This window comes from Rhamphochromis sp. 'chilingali', assembly GCF_963969265.1.
Source record: "Rhamphochromis sp. 'chilingali' genome assembly, chromosome: 8".
Classification (NCBI taxonomy): domain Eukaryota; kingdom Metazoa; phylum Chordata; class Actinopteri; order Cichliformes; family Cichlidae; genus Rhamphochromis; species Rhamphochromis sp. 'chilingali'.
This window is the reverse complement of record NC_137935.1, coordinates 3,266,233-3,292,755: the sequence shown is the minus strand read 5'-3', so window position 1 is coordinate 3,292,755 and position 26,523 is coordinate 3,266,233. Positions and strand designations below refer to the sequence as shown.

General features: G+C 41.0%; 1 protein-coding gene across 1 annotated transcript in view; it reads right to left on the bottom strand.

Moving 5' to 3' along the window:
* The window catches only part of LOC308400768 (leucine-rich repeat and fibronectin type III domain-containing protein 1-like protein), a 437,364-nt gene that overhangs the window by 29,519 nt on the left and 381,322 nt on the right, over positions 1-26,523 (bottom strand). The window contains exons 9-12 of the mRNA XM_080888721.1: positions 24,389-24,555; positions 20,253-20,493; positions 14,580-14,792; positions 13,847-14,157 (exon numbers count right to left, since the gene is read on the bottom strand). Coding sequence (XP_080744847.1) covers positions 13,847-14,157; positions 14,580-14,792; positions 20,253-20,493; positions 24,389-24,555 — 932 coding nt within the window. The remainder of the gene's footprint in view (positions 1-13,846; positions 14,158-14,579; positions 14,793-20,252; positions 20,494-24,388; positions 24,556-26,523) is intronic.

Genomic DNA, 26,523 nt, shown 5'->3' with positions numbered 1-26,523 from the left:
AACAAACATCCACACATCTCGTGAAATGTCCGGCACTTTATCGCCACATAAACCGCAGAAGCGTGAGGGGAACATGCCAAAAACGGCTTCCTGGGCACAGGTGTAAAAATACAAAAGCCTACAGGGTGTGCGAGCTGGCCAACAAGCCAAGTGTGTAATTGATAGCAGTGAGTCAGAGCTACACAATTAGCACTGCACCTGAGGGAACCACCTGTCAGCGATCTGAGCCGATGGAAGAAGACAAGGGCTCTGCAACGATCCCATAATCCATTAACACTGGGCTTTATGGGAATCAATCGATGATCAAATACTGTACAATTTCATGTGTCTGTTATACAAGTCCCAAAATCAAAGTTTACACCTGACATAAGTTAAATCTCTATTTTCAAATGATTTTAGTTTTTGAAAACTTGATTCCACTATAGCTATAAAATACATACAGCTAATTCCCTTCAAAGCTCAAACAAGGTCAAGATCTCGCTGTATGTCCTCACTTTCATTTCCTTTCATTCTCTGAATATCAATAAGGGACAAAAACGAGCACAGGAGACAAAAAAGACAGATGAGAGCCAACAAAGTGTAGGAGAAGAAATGAGGGAGACAAGAAGAATGAGCGTGAGGAGCTTCTTTGTAGAGATGAAGGGAAGGAAACCTTTTAGACCATGACTTATTCACAAGCCAGTACACAAAAATGTGTGTTTGACATCACACAGACGAATGGATGATGATCAGACCTAACAAGCTAAGTGTAAAAAAACTGACCGGTACACAAAAAAGTTTGTGATCTGATCTTGAAAAATGTATTCATGCTACTTTAAAAAAAGGCTGAATACAAGTTGCTTGATCTGGATGGATGCAAAACGAGTCAAGAGACTGACGGAGAACCACAGAGACGAGCGGCAGGAACGACAGTGGGCATCATTAGTGGAAAAAGGTCAAAGTGGGCTCAGGATGGGTTTGTGTAAGAACATGGAGACGGCTGCATTTGGTGAAGGCAGGTGAACGAGGTCAGGAGATAATGGGTAAAGATACAAGATGTGCGTTAAATGTGTGTAGGGGACGACAGATGAAAGTACAGAAGAAAAGTATACCCAGCTCGAACAAGAAGCAGACTCAAAGGTTGAAGATCTGACAGACCGCAAAATAAATGTCCACAAAACAAACCAGGCAGCAAAGGAGCAGGCAAAGGCCAAGAAACAGTACAGAATACAAAACCCATGTAATTTATGAGCCTTACAAGCAGCAGGCAAAAGCAGTGGTCAGAAAACATGAAAAATACTTAAAACATAATGAAATGTTTGTCTGGGAAGCAGAAAGTGTGTGGAACATGGTCATGGCTTCACAGCATTATTTGTATAAGGGGCTGTAACTGGCTGAAAACGAGTGTCACAGAAATCTGGTGGGGAAACTGATATGGATGCAAGACAAGCTGAAGATATGACATATAGATGGAGGTCACTATTTACAGTCCAAGCTGGTCATCGGTCATCAGGCTGAAAGAGATGGGGATGTAAAACTGTATACAGCAGCAGCAGGTCTCTGTTAGCGGTAGTGCTCGAGGTATGGAAATTCATGCAAGCCAACAGCTTCATTTTATCAGATGTGCAATGATTAACTGCCAGATGCTTATCCAATTCAGGGTCACAGGGGGCGGAGCAGACAACCAGTCACACCTGTGGGCATTTTAGAACGACCAGTTAAGCCAGCACACAAACTGCATGTCTTTGGATTGTGGGAGGAAGCCGGAGTTCCTGGAGAGAACCCACACACACAGGGGAAGAACATGAGAACTCCACACAGAAAGGAACTGGCCAGATGGTGGACTGGAACCCGGGACCTTCTTGCTGCAAGGTGCCAGACTCCATGCTTGATAGATGCTGATAAAGACCCTGCTTTTAGTGTTTGCTAGTAACGTGGGAACTTTGCACAACTTCCTCTGAAGTCCAACACACCATCCACTGTGCCACAGAGCCATGTGTCATCAATAAACCAGATATATAATTTCATATGAAGTTGAATCAGTTGGTTTATATGGTTACATGTGTGCCAGTTATATACATAGCATATGTTTTCTTTATGTGCTTCAAGGGATTAAAGAACTGGAAAATGTTGATTCATATTACAGGAGCTAAACGTTTTAGATGTTTTAGAGTGTATTAAACAAAAAATGTAAAATTTGAAGTTCATTTTGAAGTGCAGATCAGGCTGACAGGAAGTCAGTGTTCATTTCGTGGTTATCTCTTAGCTCGAAACAAGCTCTGGCATGTTGGCGAGGCTAGATGAAAAGCAAACCACTAAAAATCTGTTTAATACAAACATCTTTCTCAAAGATTATTACTTTCTATTCATACTCTGTCATAAGATATTTCAGCTCCCTCCAGCCCATCTCAGATACATAAATGACTGAAATTATGCTTTCTAAATTTCTAGCATTGAGGATGATACATTTGTCGCTCTGCTGTCTGTGGCAGTGACACTGCAAGCTCAGCTCTGAGTGTGAGCATGAGAGAAAACCTTTCTGATGTGATCTCAGCCTAAAAGCCCCCGCTGTCATCTTCTATACCAGATGATTTCTAACTGGAGACCCGGTGGGACAAAGTGACATTTGGCTGATGGAGGGAGGACAGAGGGAGGAAAAAGAATAGATGTGGAAGGGCAGGAGGGAAGTATGCAGAGGTGATATGACGGAAAGAGGGAGGAGAGAGAGAGAAAGAAGATGACATTACAGTGACTTTGTAAAGGTCTGTGCACTGAAAATGGGAGAAGGCAGAAAAACGAGAAAAGGGAGTGAGTTGTAAAAGAGGAAAGCTAATGCCTCATCATCTCAGCAGAATATGATCAGCTGTCGTTTCCTCAAACCTTGCTCTCTTCCTTCCTCACTTCTATCTACATATCTCTGTATCAGCTGAGTCAAAGAAACATCTTCTCATTCACGGCACTGCAGCAATCTGTGCCTCTCCTATCGCCCCCTCCATCCAGCTTTCTAATTTTCTGTTCTACCTCTCTCTCTCTTCTTTAATCTCTCCTTTGAGAGCCAGGCAGGATGGTAATTAGAAAGCTAGCACACACACAAATTCAAATTCGCGCACCCACATATAGTTTTTCATGCAGACACACAAACACACACTGGTGGAATAGCCCAGAAAGCGAAAAAAAGGAGCGGAAGAGAATATTAAAGGAGGAAGAATCAATAGATTCATTTCCTGGTGCTGACTGAGGTTGATCTCTCCCTGGACCCATAATCCTTCGAGTGCACGAGTGTTTGAGTTTGTGTGTGCATGTGTGAGAAAGAGAGAGGGACAGTAAGTGAACGAGGTGAAGGAGAAAGCTGGTCAGGTTATTCCTGCCCCGGGGCAGAGCTGAAAAGGAGGGGGGAGTACTGTAAAAATACAACTTCCTCTCCCGTCTATATTGCCCACTTGCCCACTGTCAAATTTAGATCTGTGGGACGTACTGAAAAACTACGTGGAGATGAAAAATAAATGAGATAAAACAGGTCAGAATAGGAGGAGACACAGAGCAGGAAGCCAGCATAGTTAACACACGGATTTGATCATGCCCTGAAAGCAGCTTTCCACTCTGTCTAGGGTTGGGTGATATGTAAAGATTTTCCAACCAGCAATCGTCAGTCCAACAATCACCGATTGGGCAACATATTTGCGCATGCGCAGACTTTTTGATGGGTGGGGCAATGTAATCATACAACACAGAAGAAGTCCAAACATGGTCTCAACCCATCTGGAGCGCAGAATGCACAGAATTTGGACAAACTGCTGAAATGCGTTGACAGAGACATCTCAGGGATTGTTGTCTCCAGATGGGTTAATTGTTAATCGTGTTAGTCAATCATGACGGCGAGTTAACGCTGACAGCACTAAAGAAACATAAAGTCACCAATTTGGGATTTCTTTGGCTTTAAACCAGGCAAAAGAGGTAAACCTAAGGATGTCACCAAAGTGGTGTGCCGCTGGTGCAGACGTATAGTGCGAGTCTATCTAGTCTAGTCTATCATCAATAGTTGATATATTCGTCCATTCTGTAATCCAGCTTTCCTCTTCCCTTCCATCCTTCACTCTCCCACTTTGGCTGCATTGCTTCTTAAATCTTCTTAGTTTTCTTAAAATTCACAATCAAAGCAAATTTTCGACAATTTTGTTTTCAGACGAACAAAAAGAGGTCATTTGAGCGCACTGCCTAAGGAGCCAGAATGGGACACCTCCACGTAAGTGCTATTTGAACAGGACTAGCATTTGGGACCTCTTGCTATTAGTCAAACATGCTGTGGTCATCACTGATCAGAATCTTGTGCAAATCTGTCATGCCCATAATTCATAAAAGCAACACTTCCACCACTGATTAACATAGTTTGTCCAGATCACAGACATCAATCTCAAATCTCCGATCCAAATCAAAGGCTTCTTTTGATTATAAACACCAGACTGTATATAACAGGGGGAAGCGCCCACAGTGGTCTCATCCATTGCATCTCAGCTCTGCCTTTAAAGCTATCAAGGTCACATTTTGGCTGACACTTAACTGCTTACATGGCAGCCAATCAGAAGTGACCACATTTTGACAGGAGGATGGAGTGATTATCGATAGATAATATTTTCACACCCAAGGATTCCCCTTTGCGGTCGCTCGTGGAGACTCATGAGCAAGGACACAACCTGAAGGAAAGAGAGATCTGGAAGAAGGACGAGATTGTAAAGCTGCTATGTTGGATTTTAAACCACTTCAAAGTCACTTTAAATCTCAATTGTAAATTGAGATTATACATACCTCAAAGTGTATATAAATTCATTCTTACTCTTCCTATATTTATTGTTGTTCTTTTGCACTGAATGGAACTGGAGTCTCGTTGTCTCGTCTCTTTATATACTGTACTTGTCCCGACCTGTGGGATCAGCAAGGCGCAGATCATCATATCCTCACACTGCCTGTAAATACACAGAAGCCTGAACGAATGTTTGAACTTTTAGCTTCCAACCATAGATGTCAGTAATTCTGAGCAAAAAAGATTATCCTGCGAACAAAACACAGACCCACGAGAAGGTTACTAATGTAGCCGGGTGGAAGTTCAATATTATGGGACATGCCACTGGATGGCGCTGTTTTTCTTTTGGGGTACCTCTGAGAGCGGAAGGGATCATGGGGATCTACGGAGACATGCCCGAGTGCTAGCTTGCATTGGTTTTATGTGGGTGTGCAATGCCTTTTTTTTTCGCTGCGTGATCTGTTTTGAACGCAAAGTGTGCAACAGTTAAGGCACCAGGAGTAGCTGCCACCAACTTCGCCGTTCGTCTCAGAGGGATCCATATTCCGTTTTCTGCTGGATTAATGCACTGAGAAGCCACTACAGTTATCTTTGCACTGCTAAGTTTTGTTTTATTTATGTTTGGGTTTATATCAGACACGAAATGACGCTAGATGTCCTTGAGTTCCAGATGCTGATAAAGTTGGGGAAATAACCTGCAGTAGCAGTGGGTTACCAGAGCACAAAGCTGTTACTGGATAGGAGCTGTCTGTAACAATTTTATTTCTTTATTTTTACAACCTTGTTATTTTCTTCTGAGCACTTACTTTATCATTCAGATTAAAAGAACCCCAAAGATAATCTGTGTTCTGGGCTGGTTAATTTAGCCAGGCTACACTAAAATACACAGAGGTCCCCAGTTTGTTACTAGCCTTGAGTAAACAGGTCTCTAGTCTAGGCCTCACTGGATATTCCCAGTATATTCCCTCAGTATTGCACTAAATTTGTTGCAAGAGGATTCCTCTGCTCCATGATGATGATCAGGGAAACATCTCTTTTCAGTTTTGCCCTCTTTGTAATAATAATAATGGATTGCATTTATATGGTACTTTTTAAGACCCTCAAAGCGCTTTACAATTCCACTATTCATTCACTCTCACATTCACACACTGGTGGAGGCAGCTACAGTTGTAGCCACAGCTGACAGAAACGAGGCTGCCATATCGTGCCATCGGGCCCTCTGGCCATCACCAGTAGGCGGTAGGTGAAGTGTCTTGCCCAAGGACACAACGACCAAGACAAACAGAGCTGTGGATCGAACCGGCAACCTTTCGGTTAGTTTTATGCAGAATTATATTACTGTGGATAAACTTTGTAATATTTAGTCTTGATCGCTCTTTTTTGTGCATCTTTTCCTTCTTCTTTTATTGCAGTGTGGGCTGAAGTCAGTCCCTCATGTTACTACTATGCTGCTGTAGCTCAGAGTTAAACTGGTTTACCAAAGAAGACGAGGGCCTGTGTTCCACAGAGAGCTGCTCGATGTAAGAAAAAACAAATCTGGTGAACTTTTTAACATCCTTTTAAAAGCATAGAAAAAAAAATTGGAAAAGCTGAGGGGTGCAGCACCATTTTTGTAATGCATAATTTGTTCGGGTGAACTGTGCTCCCTGTGGCATGGGCAGCAATGATAACTGCAATGATGGTCACTGAATTTTACTGAAGTTCTACATTTTTCATTGGCCCATTTGTCATGCCATTATGATAGGGCAGCAGAAGCCTAAAGGGAACAGCTGGCGGCTTTGGAAGTGTAGATCAGTGGCTGGGAAAATCAATGACTAACCCCTCCTTTCTTCCACCATCGCTCGACAACTTCCACGATGAACTCCAGAGCTGCTGCTCCACAACTGGCTGACTGGAGTTAATGCTGTTCAGCAATTTTGGGCAGTTCCCAAATGTGAATATGAAGCAGGCCAGTGAACGACAGCAGGCATGCTCCCACTGACTTTCCTTAGAAAGATAAAGGTTAGAAAAGGGCTACGCACAATTAGGATAAGCCCTTTGTGGGAAGGCTGACTGCATAGAGACTTTGCGAGTGTGAGGGCAGTTTTTAATGAGTGCTCAGAAAAGGTAGGTAGAGGTGTCCTTGAATCAAATTTGACAGAAAATAGGGGGAAAAGTAGAATCTAACTGGAGGCAGAGAGATGAAACTCGGCAGTGTAGGTAGTCTTACTGAAGGTGTGCAGAAATCAATACTTTTGCTGATGCTGCAGTTCGTATTTGCGGTCCATAAACTGAAGAAAATCTCTTGTGTTAGCTGAGGACCTGTCATAATTGTGGCCATGATGCCCGTGCATTCCTGCCTGGCTGCTCTGCCTCTGTCAGTTCAGTCTGCAGAGGAGGAGCAAAGTTCACTGTAGTCGTTCTGAGACACTTTAAGGCTTTTTTATGAAACTCACAGTGGTAGAAATGAGACATGTTATTCAGGCAGCCAATCTTGAGCCATACTTTTTCAAATATACTGTGAAGCTATGAGGTGATGAAGAATCTCACTTTTCAAGATAAAAGGATCAACAACGAAAGCGTGATATGAATTGTTAGTGTGTGGTTACTGAGGCTTACATATCTATAGGACAGATTATAAAAGAAAATAAAAGGTTTCAGGAGGAGGTCTGGGTCATGTTACACATTGTAAGACACAACTAGTTATAAGATAGAACTGGTTAAGGTTAAGGGTGAGATGGGCCCAAGTTAAGGGGAAGTTCATTCACATTACTTCCTTTAATTCAAAACAGTTCACAGCAATATGAATTTTAAGCAGATAAATGGAGCTAACTGCTAATTCTGCAAAACTCTGTACTATTTTCTTTACTTGTCCTGTGTGAGGCTCAACTCTTTAGCACGTGCTATCATAAAAGATTTCGGTTTTGCGTCCTGTCTGCTCGTGCATCCTGCTCGTCACATCATTCATTCCCTTCAGACTACTGAACAGATCTATTTAACATAGCTTTCTATGTTGGAATCCAAAAGGAAAGACTCATTTATTTATTTCTAACCTGTTGAACTACCTAACCACAGTTTTCTGCATCACAGCAACAGCAGATTTGTTTTCTGTTGAATCAGAGAGATACTGTCGGGGTGAGGGATAAGGGAGGGTTCCATGCTTGTTGGCAGGTTTGGTCAAGAAGCCACTTTGGAGGATGATGTGGTGGTTTTCTAACTTAAAAGTATTGTGTTTAAAGCCACTAATCATTGATGAACAAAGAAAATTATGTATCTAAATTAACACACATGGTGATAGGTTTGTAGCATAAACCTATTCGCTGGAACGTTAAGGACAATCTGCTACACAGCAAAAAGCAAGACTCAAGGCACCAAAGTTCTCTGGTTACTCATGCATGAGGGAGACCTGGCTGGGGCCAAGCGTCGTTCCACCACTTGACCACCATCAGACTCTCAGCCAGGCTCCCCATAGCACTCCTTTTATTGTGGTTACATGAATATGCATAGGGTCATTAACATATAGCATCTTACATAGGTATACATGTGAACAAAGAATACTGTGTGTGTGTGTGTGTGTGTGTGTGTGTGTGTGTGTGTGTGTGTGTGTGTGTGTGTGTGTGTGTGTGTGTGTGTGTGTGTTACTGCTGATCAAAGGGTCAAACATCCTTGGTCAGGAAGAGGGTAGACTCCCCCCGGTGAGGAAGTCCAGCAGTTCATCTAAACAGAAAAGCACTTAGACTAGAACAGACGTAGCTACGTTAATCCTACCATAAAACAATTAAGACAAGATGCGACCTCTTCCCATGCTCCCAGGATGTAGGTGTGCATTCTAGTGGAATACACACCAAGCCTCTGTAGCCTGTTAAAGATCACACAACTTATCACTACACAATTGATTATACACCTCTAAGAATATATGGTTAAATGTTTCCTAATACAAATGACAATAATAAAATCTAAACCCAACACATGGCATGCATACACAGTAGCTTGCACAACTTGCACTTTGGTAATAGATTCAGCATTTTTATTGCTGCTTTAGTTGTGCATTCATAGTTTGCTCTTATTTTTACATTGAATCTATAACTGACTCATTGGTGTTCAGCCAATAAGAGGTCGTGAGTGACAGCGATTACAACAACAGATCTGAAGTGCTGCAGAGCAGAGTAAGTGCTGCTGTGGGAGATGATGAACAGCAGCTGAAGCTGCTCTGACTGGCGGTGTCTGTAAAGACTGAAGCCAGACTGCAGAGGCAGGCCAGAAAGGGCAGAGTGGGCGTCATAAGTCTCTCCTATTACAGTGCACAGAGTGGAGAGGCCAATAACTCTGCTGGAGAGCTCCAGTTGAGTTATAAAATGTTTTGCACATAAAGTCAAAAGTATAAGTACTGCCACTGTAGCTGGAATTGGTGCTTATACTTCTGTCATGGACTCTAAAACAGATCAGAAAGGGAACACTGACTTCATATTTCATTGTAACAATAATCAGAGTATTTCATTGTGGCTGTGCATATATCTGTCATATTAGGGTGTAAATGAAACAGAAAGAAAACCTACTTGGTATCCATCCCATGATGCACCTGTATGGAGATTTGTGCACCTAAACCCAATGAAACAACTCGATGAAGTAAAAAAACACTTAAGTGAAACAGGAAACACATTTACAGTCTGCCTGCTTATTTCTGCTTCAAAACAACATTATATGTGAACTTTATCTGGTTATATATTGGAGCAAAGCACATTCGTGATTCATATTCATCATGGAGTATGTGTAAATTTAGATTCAGTACCTTCACATATAGCATTATTAGGCATGTTATCTGTAATGTTACATTGTAACGTTCATAACCTTTTCAGATATAATGTATCAAAACACTTGATTTGATGATAGTAAATGATTATTTGGCTGCTTTAAAAACTCTTAGTGTTAAAACTGAACAGAGAAAGTTCTTCACTTCTTTACACCCTCTTGCATGTAAATCTGCTGCCGGCTCCACTCAACAACTGTAGGCTCTGAATGCCGAGCTCAAGAGAAAAACAACAGTTGGCCTAAAAGCAGGAGAGCAATTTTCTTTTACTTCCCTGCTAAGATTTTCCCCAACGAGCCAGAGAATCAAATTGTTGACCTTTAAAACACAAGAAGGCTGCATCTCTGTGCCTTCAGGCTGCCACAGCAGAGGGAACGTTAAGAGCGGAGAGGGCCCAGCTTTACCTGCTATAAATACTAGAAACTCAGAAAATACACAGGAAACAAATACCACCTGTCCACAGCGCACTGCTACAGACAACTCCATCAAAAATGGTGCTAATGAACTAATTGACTCTTATGATTCTTTGCTTTTGTGTAGCTAACAGTGAAGTCAGGCACGATGTCATGCTGAACAGTCCCTTCTTTCTTCCCTTTTTCGTTCATCAGACTCTTCTACTTCCAGCTGCTCCCTTAAGGGTTACCACTGCAAATCATTTGCCTCCATCTCACCCCATCTCTAGCATCCTCCTCTATTAAATCAGCCCCCTGCATGCCCTTTTCCAGTTCTTGCATACATCTTCTTTGTGGTCTTCCTATTTTACTCCTACCTGTTAGCTCCATATTTAGCCTTCCTTGTCTAATACATCCTGGTTGACCGCAAGTATTAAAACTTATCACAACCTCTAGAGCTTGTAGCTGCTCCCGGATGTAACCCCACTGCCACCTTAAGCCCATCTGTCACTCCTACCTCACCATTGTCTCGCTGTCCTCATACATGTACACATAATTCACACAATTGTGACCTCTCCAACATCGTGTTAAGCAATCTGGTGAAAGTTTACTGCCCTCCTTCCTACATATACCTTCACAGGTATGTCATCTGTACCAACCACCTGTCCTTCTTAGTTCTCTGCTCTTTCCTGCAGCCATCCTCTGCTCTTCTGTTTTCTTCATCCATCAGCTTCTTTCCAGCTTGATCTGTCTGTCTAGACAATTGTTAGAAGTCATTTTCTCCTTTCTTATATATATTTGTTTTTTGCATGATTTTAAACTAAGAAGGAAAGCAGCAGCCCAACTATAAAAATTCATCATTCATTCGATATGTAGTTAATTGTGCCTAAAGTCTGTGTAGATATTTTTGCTTTCATATGACACAATTTGCAAATATTTCTTTAAAAGAAAAAAAAAAATAGAAACAAAATTTGAATCCTCAAAGCAGAATTTCACGACCTAGTGGATGATGTTGCACAGATGGTGTGCATTTCTGCAGTCTATATTTATGACATACACTGTTATGTTCAACTGATAAATTCCACTCATGGATATATTAATAACAATGGTTATTGTGAATTTAAGACTAAATAAAAGTTTAATAAATAAAGTTTAATGCATAACACAATCCATGATGGTTCTCTGACTATATTGTTTTTGTAACTCGATACATTTACAATCACAATAGCAACAGTTTTAGAAGTTACTCACAAAGATATTAAATTAATTAATTAGAGTCAAAGAAATAACAGATTACAATGTTTTGAGTCATTATTATATACTGCAGTTCTCTTGTGGGTGGAGATAAAAAGAAATCAATCTGTTTGAGTGGGCTGTGGCATCTCGTTTAGCCTGCTGACATCAACCTGCCTGGCTTTAGCGCTCAGCTGTGAGCACAATGCTGTCCTGGTCATGGGGAAAATGATCACATCACCCCCACAGTTCAATCTGAAATTATGCGTTTGGATGCTAAAAGTGCTCCCTCCATTTGTAGGCTTGAAAATTGTCACATTCATGTCATTGGTGTCTGGTTAAAATGAGAATTAAGGCTGCGGCCACATTTCAAACTGTCATCTGTCACCCCTGGAAATGTTTTATAATGACCCTCAATTATGTATTCTGGATGATGTTGCTAGGTGACCACACTGGCTAAGTGGCTAATGGGATCAGCCGGTGGTCACTCAGAATTGTGGGCTTTAAGCCGGCCAACACTCAAAAGCCGAAAACTCCCTAAGAAAACCACATCTGGTGATAAAGATTCCATCATCGAGGATGGGCTGCTTATTTGCCTTTTTCCACAGTGTTACAAAAAATGCATTACATAGATTCATTCATTACCATTTCACTATTCATGTCTAGTTTACATTGCTAAAATATAACTATTGTAGCAGGACTTGTTTTCCATCTGCAGTTACACTGACTCTTTCACAAAGACATTTTTCGTTATACAAAAATAGTAAAAAATGTTTGATAGCCTACATTTTTTCCACGTTGGGGTTTGCAGCTCTGCTGGCTGCTGCGGCTTCCTGATTTCCCAGCAGGATGAGTCTGACTTCATCTTATCTTCCATTATCACTTCCCCCCCTTTGTCTACACCTGTCTGATGACTGAATCACGCTGAGGAGCCACACTTCTCCATAAAGACCCTTGCGTGAATGTCTTTATTAGCAGTTGTTTGCCCTACGCTGGGTTTTTTTTTCTGTCTACATTTGAATCCTCCAGGAAATGGATTAAGGACCAAATTAATACCACTTATTGTGACAATGTCATTACACCCTCCAACTGAAATGTTAGCTAAAGTGCTGATCTGATATCTGCTGCCTGAATCCAAATCAGTTTCTCAGTTTACTCCCTCTTTATTTCTCAGTGAGCCGCTCACTTCCCCACACCCTGAACAGCCTCCAACATGGCGGAGAACATGCTTATAACTGCCCACTCAGGGATGATGTGTGTTTTGAGCAGTCAGACAGAAGAGAAATCGCTCTCACTTTCTGCCCTTACTTGTGGCTTGTAGCACAAACACAAACAGCAGAATGAAGCGGTGAGAGTGCACATAAACACAATTACTTAGCAAACTCACCACTCTGTCAACTTACACATCAAAACATGAACAAAACAACATGTCATACACTCTCTTAGAAGAAATTTTAGCTACTACCACACAGAGACCGCCATATGCAGTACTTCACACATGACTTCTAGCTATACAACAGCTGAACCGCATCATACTTGCAATCTCATGCCTACAGTGTTACCTTGGCACCCTGGGAGTCCAGAAGCAACCACCTTTCTGCAATGAGAAAAATTGCTGGATACACGGTATGCAAGCAGTATGGTGACAGGAGGTATCACCCTGGAGTAAAATTTATAAAGTGGATATTGGTGCCGTCAAAAAAAGCAGATGGACTCACAGAAAGGCAAATGAAAATCAATGGTTATGACAATTTGCATATTTGTGATCAAGAAACTGACCTCACAGCCAATTGCCCACCCTCCAACTCCAGGTTGACAAAATCCCAGTTGCTTCATTTTTCTTTTGCTTTCTACTTTCACCTCTGAGGTGAGAAAGCAGGTCTTCCACTGCTCTGATCTTAAAGCGTGTGGCCTTGTGTGACCTGGCCACGCTAAGATCTCTTGACGTTGTACTCTCCAAACAGACACCATGAAAGTCTCCTAACTAAAGTTGCAAGACCCTGCAGAAGAGACCCTGGTTAGCTTAGTACACACCACTAACAAGGTGAAAAGGTTTAAGTTTAAGTTGTTCCTTCATCAAGAGCAACAGAACAAGTTTGCACAGTGCCATGAGACCCATGCATGTCTTTGGAACCAGGCCTCTGGAAGGATAGCATCAAAAAAACTAGAACTAAGAACTAGAACCCTGAATGAGCACATCAGCCTGACAGACAGACATAATCCCTAATACAACAAACTATATTCAAGGAACATATGCTGGTAAATCTGTGCAAATGTTGTTGTTTGATTGTAGGAATGGTGCCAATTTGCTATGTGTAAAAGATTAACAAAACAACTGAACTGAGGTCACAAGGTTTCCATGACGTCCTGTGACCAACCTGTAGTCCAAAAGGAGCTGATGATGTAGGGGCAGCAGACACAAAGACTACACTGGGGTTTCTACACTGGACTGCTTTATTTCCCAGTTCAAGGTATTTCAGTGCAAGGCAGTAATAAACACAGTAACACCTACTCACCCATCCACCCACCCACCCACCCACCCACCCACCCATCCATCCATCCACCCACCCACCCATCCATCCATCCACCCATCCATCCAGCCATCCAGCCATCCATCCATCCATCCACCCATCCACCCATCCGCTATATTTTTCTTACCTGTATATGAGTATATCATCTGTGGAACTGTTGTACTGGATCTGGTACATGCGCACTCCTGGTATGTGGTTCTGTGGAGGCCATCTAATGGTGGCAGAGCTGGACGTCAGATCCGACACGCTGACCCTGTGCTGGTCAGAGCGGGCCTGGCCTCCGCTGATATTGGATTTGATGGACGTAGGGATGTCTGAAGGCCCCGGGTCAGGGTCCAGCTTGGGGTCAAAGTGTGGAGAAGGGTTCACGACTAACTCGACAGGAGCAGTGGCCTCCCCGGCAGCATTGGACGCTATACAGGTGAACTTTCCAGAATCCTAGAAATCATTTAAAAAGATAAGAAAAAAGCCAACATTTATCCAAATTATCAACCTCATAAATCCAAATTATAATGAACATTATTTTTATAGTTATTTTGTTTTCATATAGTAATGTACGTTTTCTTCAATAAATGAATAAATAGGTTGTTTTAGTAAAAGCTGTTTGATATATATATCTACCAAAATGCACATCGTACAAATTTAAATTTACAAACCACGATTTGTTTGTTTTTTAACAGGCTTGAACAAAAATAGCTTGTTTAGTGACAATCTTGTATCAAACCAATTTTAAATGAGTTACTATTCTGCAAAATGAAGGCACCAGAGCCAGTTACACTTACTGATGCAGCATTAATCTAGCACATTTATAATAAACCCTTGCATATCTATATTCCTTGAAAATGAAAGTGCTTCTCTACCTTGACGGAGGCCTTGAGAATGTCAAGGGAACCATTCTCGTAGCAGATTGTTCTCGATGTGTTTCCAATCAACTTCCCATCTGGACTGACCCAGTGTGTTGACGGCTCAGGGTCACCGATGGACTTGCATCGCAGGCTGACTTCCTGACCCTCCATTACAAACATCTTGGAGGTGTGGCGCGTTATCATTGGTGGCTCACAAACAAACTCCTCCTATGAGGGGAGACATGAACTCTCATTTATCCAGAAATGTAATTGTTAGATAGATACAGCTAAATCGGTAAACAACAGATGGAACAGGTGAAATGTATCCAGTGGGATTAAAGTGCATCTTTTCATGAAAAACAATAATTTTTTTCTGCTTCTGCTAACACCAGCAGTGCATTCTTCCAACAGCAGAATACAGAAGGAGTTTGGTTGTTTGCACATTAAGATTAAGAGATCTCAGAGTTTCTCAGCCCTTGCATTATTTAAAACCCACCCACTGGCACCTAAGCCTGTGTAAAGCCAACCAAAACCCTGGTGGAGTATTACTGCGAGGCCAAGGAGGGGCAGCCGAGGCTTATCGGGGCTTACTCATCATTCCTACTACTCAGCAAGTCTCCGAACCTTTTTCAGGGTCTTTTTTTACCAGCAGAGATGATTGCTGACCTGATGACCGCTGGGCTGGAGCGTCAAATAAACCACTAGGGCCTTTCAGTCCTGTATTACATTTTGACCCTCAATTGCTTCTGTGAATCTCAGAGTAAAAGACTGATTGAATTGGGTTGTTTCCCAGCGTGAGCATGTGAAAGTGTGAAAGTAGGAGAATGTGAAGTCAGGGCCTTGAATGAAAACTAGTATGAATACTCGTTCACTTGCCTTACAGAAGTGGATAAACAAAATATCCTGTTTGTCCCACTAAATTCAACTAGTACCAACTCCCCCTTGTTGTCCGAGAATATTTAAGCATCAGTCAAGAAACAGAGCAGATGGAAAGAGCAGCCGAGCTGATGCCAAAGCAGGAATTCCCTTGCTGACCGACTGCTGATGTCTGACCTTTGTTGGAAACTGTGGAGGGTTTTTTGTTCTTGCAATGGCAAAGAGGCTATTAACTCTCTGAGTATTAATATGCCCACTCACTTTGGTGACACAGTGGTCTCTGGACAAACCTCTTCACGAGGCTAATCCTCTTAGAGTTATCATACAGCACCTGAATCAAAGGTCTCTACATCATCCTCTTTAAAATGATACCAGTTAATCCTATCTTCACCTCAAAGTGCACCTCCACTATTATCCAGGTAAAAAAAGTGCTTGGTATCAGCCACTTTAAGGGAACAACTTAAACTTTTATTGTTTTTTTTAATCTGGTGTGCTTAGTTTTAACACCAGCAGCAACAGCAGATCTGCTTTTTATTGTTTTTTTTCTGCCTTTTATAATATGATATTAATGCATTAATATACAAACATGAAAGAGAAAAAAATTGTAGTATTATGGCCTTTCAGGTTGTAGATATTAAAGTCAGGTGTTAGTGTAGAAATACTCTTGTCTTCTGTCTTCTTCTTAGCTCAAAATGTATACGTGAAGTGAGTAGAAAGACTACAAACGGTCATGGATGCCTGTGTTCTCATACACCAATGACATCACAGCAGTTCTTTTGCCGGGTACATGCCCAAAAATTACACTACACTAAAATCTCGAGTTTGAGTTTCAACAGCTGCTGTTTGTGGCTCTGTAAAGTCAACTTTTAATGCAATCTGCAGTGTTTTCAGCCAGAGATGTGCATGGCACATTGTGTTATGTACTTTTTACAAAACACCCTAACCTTAATCCTAACCCACTTTTTACTTCCACATTTCTTTTCGTTCCTCTGCTGAAGTTTAGACTGTAAGATATGTCACATCAACAACAACAAATCTGCCAAACTGACAAGACGACAGTAAAATTTGATGCTCAAAATGAACCAATCCACCTCGAACGAGGATACAAACAATCTCAAGCTTTTGGTAAAAGTATGTTTTTGTATTTGAAATCATATTTATATATGAAACCGTTCTTACTCCCAACGCGTAACATACTGACGATTTGTCACGCCCCGAGGCGTCCCATAAAAACGCCAAAGGTAACCTTCTGCATCCTATGATACGCGCCAGTGTGGATGGAATCCAATAGAATGACTCCCCGGCAGTAACACATGTTCCAGCCGTGTTTTTAACCCTAATCTTAATCCTAACCACAACCATAACCTTATCCCTAACATTAATCATTAAATAGTGTTTTCCAAAGCGATTCACAATGAGAAAGTAAAATAAATGTACATGTGTAGATTCATTCCAAATGGTTCTCATGTTTCTGAATACGACATTGGCTGTGTTGTGTGTTACGTTTTGGGATGAGAACCTGTTGTATATATATATCTATTAGGGGTGCAACGATACACAAAATTCACGGTTCGGTTCGATACTTTGGTGTCACGGTTCGATATTTTTTCGATACAAAAAAATGTTCATGCATTTTTAATTTGTCATTTATTAAAATTATAAATATATATTTTAACTCAAAAGTACAGTTTTTAAATTTAACCCTAACCCTTGTGTGTGTTTTTTATTTTGACAGCGAATGCGCACCTGCGGACCACTTATGTGCAGCCCTGGTTATTTAGCTCGTCATATCGCAGCCACAGAAATTCTTTTGTCCATGAAACCATAAAGCTGCACTTTCTTTTTGCCTCATAGTCTGATTTGTCATAACTTCTCCGTTTTGTGGTAAGCTTTTCTTTGGTTGTCACTTCTTCACCCTGACCTGTCTTATTTGGCTCAGCAGAACTGAAATGCTTTTACACGCACTCACATAAGCTCAGCGATTCTCTGCGCTCAACCTCTCACATGTTTAAGCTTGCTGCAGGAGATTTCACTTGTCATGTTTGCATAGTAAGCTAACGATTAATAAGACGATGTCAGAGGAATTGGTGCACAAATTATCATCACTCACAGATCAGTGCTGTCGCTCTCTATACACAGTTCGCACGATTGCAAAGTGAAAGCAAAAAAACAAGCGCAAATTCAAACGCGACTTCAATATGTCACATATTGACAGTGGCTCACTGATGCCAATGACATAATTACCCAGCTACATTTCTGAAAGAATGCAAAAGCATTGACATATATTTTTCCTACAATAGCCCGACGGGCAGGGCAGAGATAGATTTTGGTAGCCCGACTGAAAAAATCGCTAGCTCCGGGACGTCAGGCTAGCGATATTGCGAGCCCTGTATCTGATTGAGGAATCACTCATCTTTGGAAAAGAGAGTTTATTACAGAGAAATGTCTCTTTCCAAAATAAAAGCTATACTATCCGCTTCTTCTGGGCTATATTCTCAGCAGCATAAGGAGAATCATGTGCTAACAGCTGTCTAAATGACTCGGCTAAAGTTAGTAGCATGCTTGTTGTTTTTGTCTGCTTCCACTTGTCTTTGCACTACGATGATGTCGGCGTAAATGTGCAGTCATATTCGTTGTGTTCCCACTAGTGCTTTCAGGTTAATCTCATTGAAATGACCTTAACGCCACAACACGGCAAATCTCCGTTAACGAGCTACCGCCGATCGCTCCGTGCATGGGGCTAGACGGCCAACACGTTAACGAGATAACTGCGCTAACACACTAGTTCACACCAATGTAATTGAGCATTGCATGGCACATTCAACATACTGTTTTACTTTAGTCCATGACTCGCTTACCTTCAGGGTCATACGTCACATGAAAACCAAAATAATTCCAAACGCCAGATCTGAATGACGTTCAATTTGCCTGTTGCAAGAAGAGCTTAACTTCTGTCTCGCTAGCTTGCCCTGCGCTCTTCCTTCTGACTATGCTGTCTGTGTTGAGCGCTCAGTGGATCTGCGCTCGACAGTGCAGCCTAGGCGGAGTAGTCGAACACAGATTCACTGAGCGCTCAACACAGACAGCATCGTCAGAAGGAAAATTGATAAAATAAATTACAAATGTTGTATTGTACATATGCGTACCGAACCGAAAGCACTGTATCGAACGGTTCAATATCGATACGAATATCGTTGCACCCCTAATATCTATATATTAATATATAAAGCATGCTTGATTTTAGAAGGATGATTCAGCTCAGCATTTCTCTTTTATGATTTACTGTGAAAAGTAGTAGAAGTATATAAATGTGCAATAATACATACGTCGGTGATGATAATGGCACAGTTCATATGCTTGCTTAAATAGTGATTATTTTTACAGTTTTACTTTCAGGAGAAACTGAGCGTGCTGCAGTGAGCTATTGCAGTTTTCTAACATATCACAGTGTTAAATATAACAAGGCTAACAAGAGAAAGCTGACTTTGTTGGGAAAATGATCGGGACTGCAAACATACTAAATGACAGAGATGTGTTCATTGTAAAAGTAGAAAGATTTCTGATGTTATGTAGGCACTGTTAGAGTTAACATCTTTTATTTTTCTGCCTGTTTATATTTTATTTTTTAAAAAAGCTTTTGTTCTATTGCATTGGTTTGCCTTTGTAACAAGTCTCCAGGGACTCTCCAGGGATGAAAAATAGCTTTGTCGCCACAGTCGCTGTAATGTTTATCTAATGTGTGGTGTCTCTGTTAAATAAACCAATAATAATACATGTATATGGATAAAAAACAAATATTGGGATCCATCTGTTTTAGTTTTGCCTCTCGTGGCCTCATTTTACTCTGTGCTTCATCACTGTGGCTCAATAAACCATATCCTGGGTTTTTGCTAGAACATAAGCCTAAACTTTTCCTCTATCATATAATATAATGAAACTCAGTCTTTCTAATGCATTTTTGCAGACCTAACTCCATGACTCCACACTTTCAGCAGAAGGTTCACTCCGCTGTGACACCAACCATCTGGCCTGCTGATATGTCCTTGAGAAAGAACGTGATTATGTCTCCACTGAGGGCTTCAGTTAAAGCAGCAGAAAATCAAATTTTGCTCTGTGGTTTAATGGTTCAAGGCACCAAAAACACTGAATTACACAATGAATATTTAAAAGTATATATTTTTGGTTTGAATTAAGGGTAATGGTGACTTGGAGCTCATTAAGTATGCCCTCCATGAGTATACACTTCAGACTGTTATCAAAAAAATGCATTCTTATAATTTAGACTCTAGAATCTATTACCAACAGTAGTGAGTTTGTTCTTACACAGTAGAAACCTCCTCAGCTCAGAGCATAAAAGTAATGCCAACACTGCAGTTCCTCTCACTGCCATGAAATGTTTAGAGCCTAATATAAAAATGGTTTTGGTCTCTATAATTAACTTAACCGTTTATAACAGCTCTATAAGTAGATTTGGATTTTAAAAAAAAAACAACTATTATTGTGCTATGGCCACTTCATAAGACCTGTGGCTATAATAAGCTGCATGGTGACAGCCAAAAAGCTGGAGTCTGCAACAAAAAGATTGACATCAAGGTAAAAATGTATCAACACTCGTAGAGGTTTAGCAAATTGCAAATGTTACATTTCTGACCTATCATTTTAATTACTTTGGCTTAAGACTCTGTTAAAAAAAACATAAATAAAATAGAGTGCTTTATGTTGCTTTTGCTTTAGTTAACAAACAACATCATAGTGTGTTAATTTGCAAGGTTACAAAATGAGGTTTTAAAATACACAATAGCTTCAGCAAACCTCTCTTATGGTCCAGAAGTATTTGCCAGCCAGGTCTTTAGGTGAAGCGCAGGTCTCCAGATCGTCCTCTCTGGTCAGCCTGCGAAGCCAAACCAGCTCACAGTTACAGTGCAGAGGGTTCCCGCCAAAACTCAGCACCAGCGCTGTAAGAGGAGAGCCCTTCATCTTGGCGTACACCGGGATCCGCAGGAACAGTGGGTCTGGAGGTATTTTCTTCAGCTTGTTAGAGGTCATGTCAAGCCTGGTGACACAACACAGAGAGTTCATATTTTTCCATCACAGCTATTTTTCTGGCAGTTTTAATGAAAGCTTTGAACATTCTGGAGATTAGAAGAAGATCCATGCCATGATCCTGATCAGCGGACCTCTTCAGAAACAAAATAATAATTATTATAAATGTGGTGAAAATCTATGTGGATGAAGTGGGAGGAGAGGAGATGGGTAGTTCATCGATCAGGTGGGTGGGCATGTCCAAAGGTGAGATAGAGGGATGGAAGGAAGAGGAGAGAGAAAGGTCAACGATAAGGGAGAAAGTGTGGGGAGGGGAGCTGAACACGGCTGCACTCAGTCAGCCAGCAGTTCTGCTCTTCTGTCTTGTTGGATTGTAGTTAAAAGAATCACACATTTCTGCAGAAGGTTATTAATCTCAACAGTGTTTCCACACATTTTATTTTAGAAATAAAAGAAAAGTCTGTAAAGTTGAGAAAAAATTTTCCCCTCTCTGGCTGCCACTGAGGAGAAATTCAGTCTTTAAAAAACGGGCCGATTCAATCACTTACAGTTAAATAAAAAAATAAAAGCCACAATCATTTCAAAAAGCAAGTAAGTCTTCAAACACACACAGAGAATAACCCTTGTATGTAGACGACTGCCTCCAAACCCAGTGTCATGTGATGAGGTGAGCCAGTATCTGTCATACACCAGTGGGCTCCTTTACCCCCCTGGATGAGACTGCCCTCGCCTGTGCTGGAGGAAAATGGGCCTATGTGGCTGTCGTGGGAGACAGGAATACTGGTGCCCCATTCCTGTGACTCCTGTGACATGCAGAGCGACGTGGTTCCTTGTTTTTGTATTCACTTCTGAATCACATTTAGTCTGACCATTCACCCAGAACCACTTTGCTTTGGAAAAGCTTAACAGGAGCAACTTGCCCCAATAACATAGTTCTCAGAATCACTTTAGGATATAATTCCCTCCATCCTGTTAAGATGTTGATCCCTGAAGGGATCAGAGGCTGCAGCTCTCAGACAGTAAATGGTGGAGTAGTCTGGGTGGTGAAAAGTGGCTGCCCCAAGTGGAGAAGTTCAAGTATCGCAGGGTTTGTTCATGAGTGGTCATGAATGAAGGGAGAGTGGAGCAGGACACTGACAAATGTGAGGTGTGATAGAGATAGTTTGCATTTTCTCTCTTTGCCTGCATTCTGGAGGTTTCTTCCTGTTAAAAGGGAGTTTTTCCTCCCCACTGTTGCCAAATGCTTACTCATAGAGAATCAGTGTATGCTTAAATGTGCTTTAAGGTCTAATTTGTATGAAAAGTACTATAAAAATGCAAGTTCAGCCAGCACTAGAAAATAGATGGTAAGAAAAATGGTGCACAATTTTTGTCCGATCCAACACACAGACTCACGAGTGACATCAAAGGCAGTTGAAGTCTTCTCACACGTTCCAAACAGCATGTAGAAAATCTGAAATTAAAGCTTGTGACCGCATCACAAAGTGACATCAGAAGGAAGAGACCTAACAACATACAGATATTCCATGGTGGCTTTTCCATCAACCATTCGTCGTCTCCGAGGATTGAATAGTAATTTTCCTCAGCAAAACATTGGGCCCGGTAATAACGCAGGAGAGTCAAGCTTTCACTGCTGTCAGCAACAAATACAGGAAAGTGTATTTCCCTCTAGAAGGTCCCCGCAGAAATATTCACCAACAACGATGACTTAACAAGAAGTTAATGGCTGTGACAGCAGCGCACAATCTGCACTTGACAAATTTCAATTATGTTATTTCATGTGCAGCAAGCTTGTGGTGTATTATTTGTGAGTGTGTGTGTGTAAAATATATGTGGAGGCACCAACAAACACTGAGTAAAAAATTTGTCTGCAGGGCAAAAATATCTAATTGAACCTTTAAAAAATGCTTGAATATTTATCCATAGTTGCCTTTAAAACATCAATCAGGGACTTGAATGAAAATTGATTTCAGCTAATGAGCTTTAAATGCTATTTTTTGCCAGTTGGGGGGAAATTACGTCACACGTAAACTAGCTTCAGCATAAAAACAGCATTTTGATTGGGGAGCTGTCACTGGTGATTCATTGGCTTTTAGACAGGTCTGCTGTTGTGAATCACATGCTTGACTATGATGCAAGAGCATTTAGATGTTTCATTAATTTTTTTTAAAGAATTGTATCCTTCTTCCCAAAAAACATTAATTTCAGCCTTGTTTTAAAGACTATTTATCTTCTGTTAGTTTTTTCCCTTTTACACATAAATGAGTGATCATTGTTAATGAGCTTTAAATGGCATTTTGTGCCTCTTGACTGAATTTACTCCCCATATAATAAGAGCATTAATGCAATGTTGGCATTTATCAGTCAATTATAAGATTTTCTGCAGTTTGGATTGGGACTGGAGAGCACAGAGCACTGCAAACATTTAAACAGTGTGTAACCAGCTCTAAGAACAGAGACATGGAGAAGAAGTCTGCCTGCAGAGAAGCAGTCCAGGTCACTATTTCAAATCCCCGTTGAATGAGGGCTGCAACAATTACGATCATCCAATATTGACGTGCCTGCAGGCAAAATGCTGAACCTGCAGCTGCTCAGGTGAAGGCGTAATACAGTCCTGGTCATAGGGGGCATTTCTCAGGTTCAGAGCATAGAGCTGTTGAACAGCTTTCCTCCAAAGCGAGCTGATACTCAAAGGCTTAATTTCCATTAAAATGAGCTTCAAAACTGAAGGATTTGCTGTGTGATTTTAGTTCCACCATATCGTAAAAGAAACTCAGAAGAATTAAGCCATATATATAAATATGTAAAGCTCTTTGAGTTGTGTGTGTGTGCATGTATTAATAAAACATAATTTTACAAGGTTTATTTTAATTTTAAAGCCTCAGTGCAAATAAAAACTCCTGCACATAATGTGTATTCTGGCAGGACAGAAAGAACTCTTTTAATAAGCCTTTTATTCTTTATCCATTCAGATATTTCTGTCACTGGAATGATGGCAGCTTTAAATAATCTTCCTAGAAATGAATTTTTTAATACTATGAATTTTTTCCACAGTTGTTATAATTCTGCCTTTCTATCTCAAGCATATTTAACCAGAAATGTTCATGTCCTAAGAGCATATTGGGTTCTTCAGCTGCTGCATGTTTCACTGTCTTTGCCAGCTGGTTTCTGACGGTGTCATCGGGGCAGACATAGGGCATCAAGCTGGCTTGGGAAAGCCTTGGAATACCCCAGAAGAGCTAAAGAGAGACTGCGGGATGAGGGCTGTCTGAGCACCTATATATAGACTGTTCTGTCACGAGGGTGGATGGATGGATGGATGGATGGACTGGTGAGGCTTTTAAGGTTTAGAGTCCCAAGATTCTTTTTCATTTGGATCATCTTCTACACTCTCCAAACTTGACAAGCAACCTGAAGCTCCTCCCCTTTCATCCCCTTTCTACTGGTCATTAAGTAAGTACACGCATTAGGTGGACCATGTGTGTAATAGACACGCTGGTCAATGTGTCCATTTCACGCTTTGCCTCTCCAAAATTCGAAATGCACACACATGAAAACGTTGCATTAAGTTGCAGAAACAGAAGCCAACATGTAAATAATCACTGGAAGATGTTTAAACAGCCATTATTAAGTCATTTACATGGATAGACATATTAATCCAAGGACCCTGAAATGTGCATACGTTTCTTGCTCACTAGAGACTTCGTGGCTTTAAATATATTATCTCCCCCTGCTGCGAACGCAACTTCTGCATGTCCATTACACGTTTCGTTGTGATACTGATTTGTGTAAGTGCAGGTGAATGGTAATTGGCAGTTTAAATTAAATACAGCTGGAGCTTTCATTTTCCCACTTCCAGTCAAACCCAGGCAGGCTGCAGCACTGCAGTGTTATGTGATCCTGACCTGGCCAGTTTGTGCAGGTTGGAGAAGATTCCCTCTGGGACGCTCTCTATGAGGTTGTGGTCCAGGCTGAGGGTGTTGACACTGACGAGCAAAGCAATGGTGTCCCAGGGGATTTCCACCAGGTTGTTGTAGCTCAGATCCAAATCCTCCAGAGTCTCCAGGAAGTCCTGTGAGGGCGACAGAGGCAGGATGCTATCAGTGACTTTAAAGGCTCAAAGTGGTATAATTAAAAAAAAAACAAGCATGACTTTGCTTTATCTTCAAGTGCTGAAGTATAGCATTAAAGGGTAAAGAGACAGATAATAAATAAGAAGGATATAAAATGGAAAAGAGATGAAAATGAAACTTGCAAATAAAAAAGGGAAGAAAAGAAGGAAGGCCCAACAGAAAAAAATACAAAAAATTCCATTTCCAACAAAAGTGGATCAAGTACAAAGAAAATCTTTGGTATGATAAGAAAAGATACAAATTTAGAAATAGAAAGAATGAAACATCCAGATGAACAGAATCATCTTTCTGGGAACTGAATCCAAACAAAGAAAAAATGAAATCAGTTACTGCGGTCAGTGGTGTACACTCCAAACCAGGCTCTTCTCTCTAATTGCCTCTAAACAATTCTCATAATGTGGACATAGATGAAATGTCACGAGTCAGCACACATTCCAACGAGCAGAAACACAAAGATGGAGAAGAAGATGAAGCTGGATTGAAGGAGCGCAATAAAAGCCTGGCGATCAGCTAAAGTGTTGTTGCTGCTGTAATTGCTCTCATAATTCACACAATCAGGACAGTGTTTGAATGTCACAATGCCTTGATTCTCATTACAATAATCAATGCTTTATTGCTTTTTCAACAAAGGGAATCTCATTTCTCACTGACAAAAGAAACTTTAAGAGGCGTGAAGAGAAGTTCAAAGACAGCAGAACAGAGTCCCAACCGTTCCACGACTGTCCTCTCAAGAAAATGACTGATTTTGTTCAAACTGCTGAAAATAACTGTTTATGTGCAGTTTAATGGTGGGGAATCGGTGCTTGAAATAACTGGTTTTCACAGTGGGGACTGGAGTTTCCTACCATCATGCCCCAAAGCCAGTAGACGACGATCTCAGCCACGTGCAGCATGCTAACGAATAGCTTACAAATGAAGATGATATTTGTCTTGTGTTCCCATTTCACTGATTTTTGTTTGCTTCCTTCAGTGTTAGGCTCACAGTATTACCAGTATTTGTACACAAACTGAACACATTGTTATAAAGTTTGGCTATCTGCCATTGTGACATTCTATACTTGGTTATATGTCAGAAAACAAGTGAGAGTAGATCAAGGTTAGTGTATTGTGTTAATACATTATATTTATCTATGTTGGAGCCTCTTCCTTAGAGAATGTATATTAGACTTAAAGAAGAAGACGTTCTTCATGTATATTACCTGGCAGTGACTGACTGTGATTGGACAGCTGCAAACAAAATATACACTGAAGTCTCGTCAAGTGCAGTGTGTTGATATTTTTATGCATATGGACAAAAAAAATATCTTTTTTGTGTGCTGTCTGCAGGATGTTTGAAAACACTTGTATTTAAACTACATTTAGTGGAAATTGACTCTGAGTGCTGGATCTCAAGGGACTTTTAGTAAAATCAACTTTTAGCTATTATTATGATTTAGTTGGAGAAACAGCACTTGTTCTTAGATAATAAAGTCTTGAAAGTGAGAGCGACACGAAGGAGGAAGGAGGAGAGGGTCAAAGCCATGTGTAAAATGAGACACTTTCTGATACAGCGAGTGAGAGCGGAGCAGTGAGGGTCGGACTAAAGTTCAGACAGTTCAATCCATTAGTGAGGTCAGAGTTCACGCCACTCTAGTTTATCTTCATGAAATGTCCGCAGAGGTCTGTGAGCCAGTCCTGAGGGGACACTTTTAGTCCTTTAATGAGCAGAGAAAGGACAGCATCATCAAGACGGGGGACACGGTTTATTCTAGGACCGGGTTATTAAAAAGGTGTCCAGCTGGGTGGCAGAGTGAGGCGGGCAGGCAGGGCTGGCTGCTTCTGCTGGACTTTCGAGTTAGAGCCAAAAATGTTGTCTTACACAACACTTGACCCTCAGCACTGAAACTTTTCATTAATGACTTTGCAAT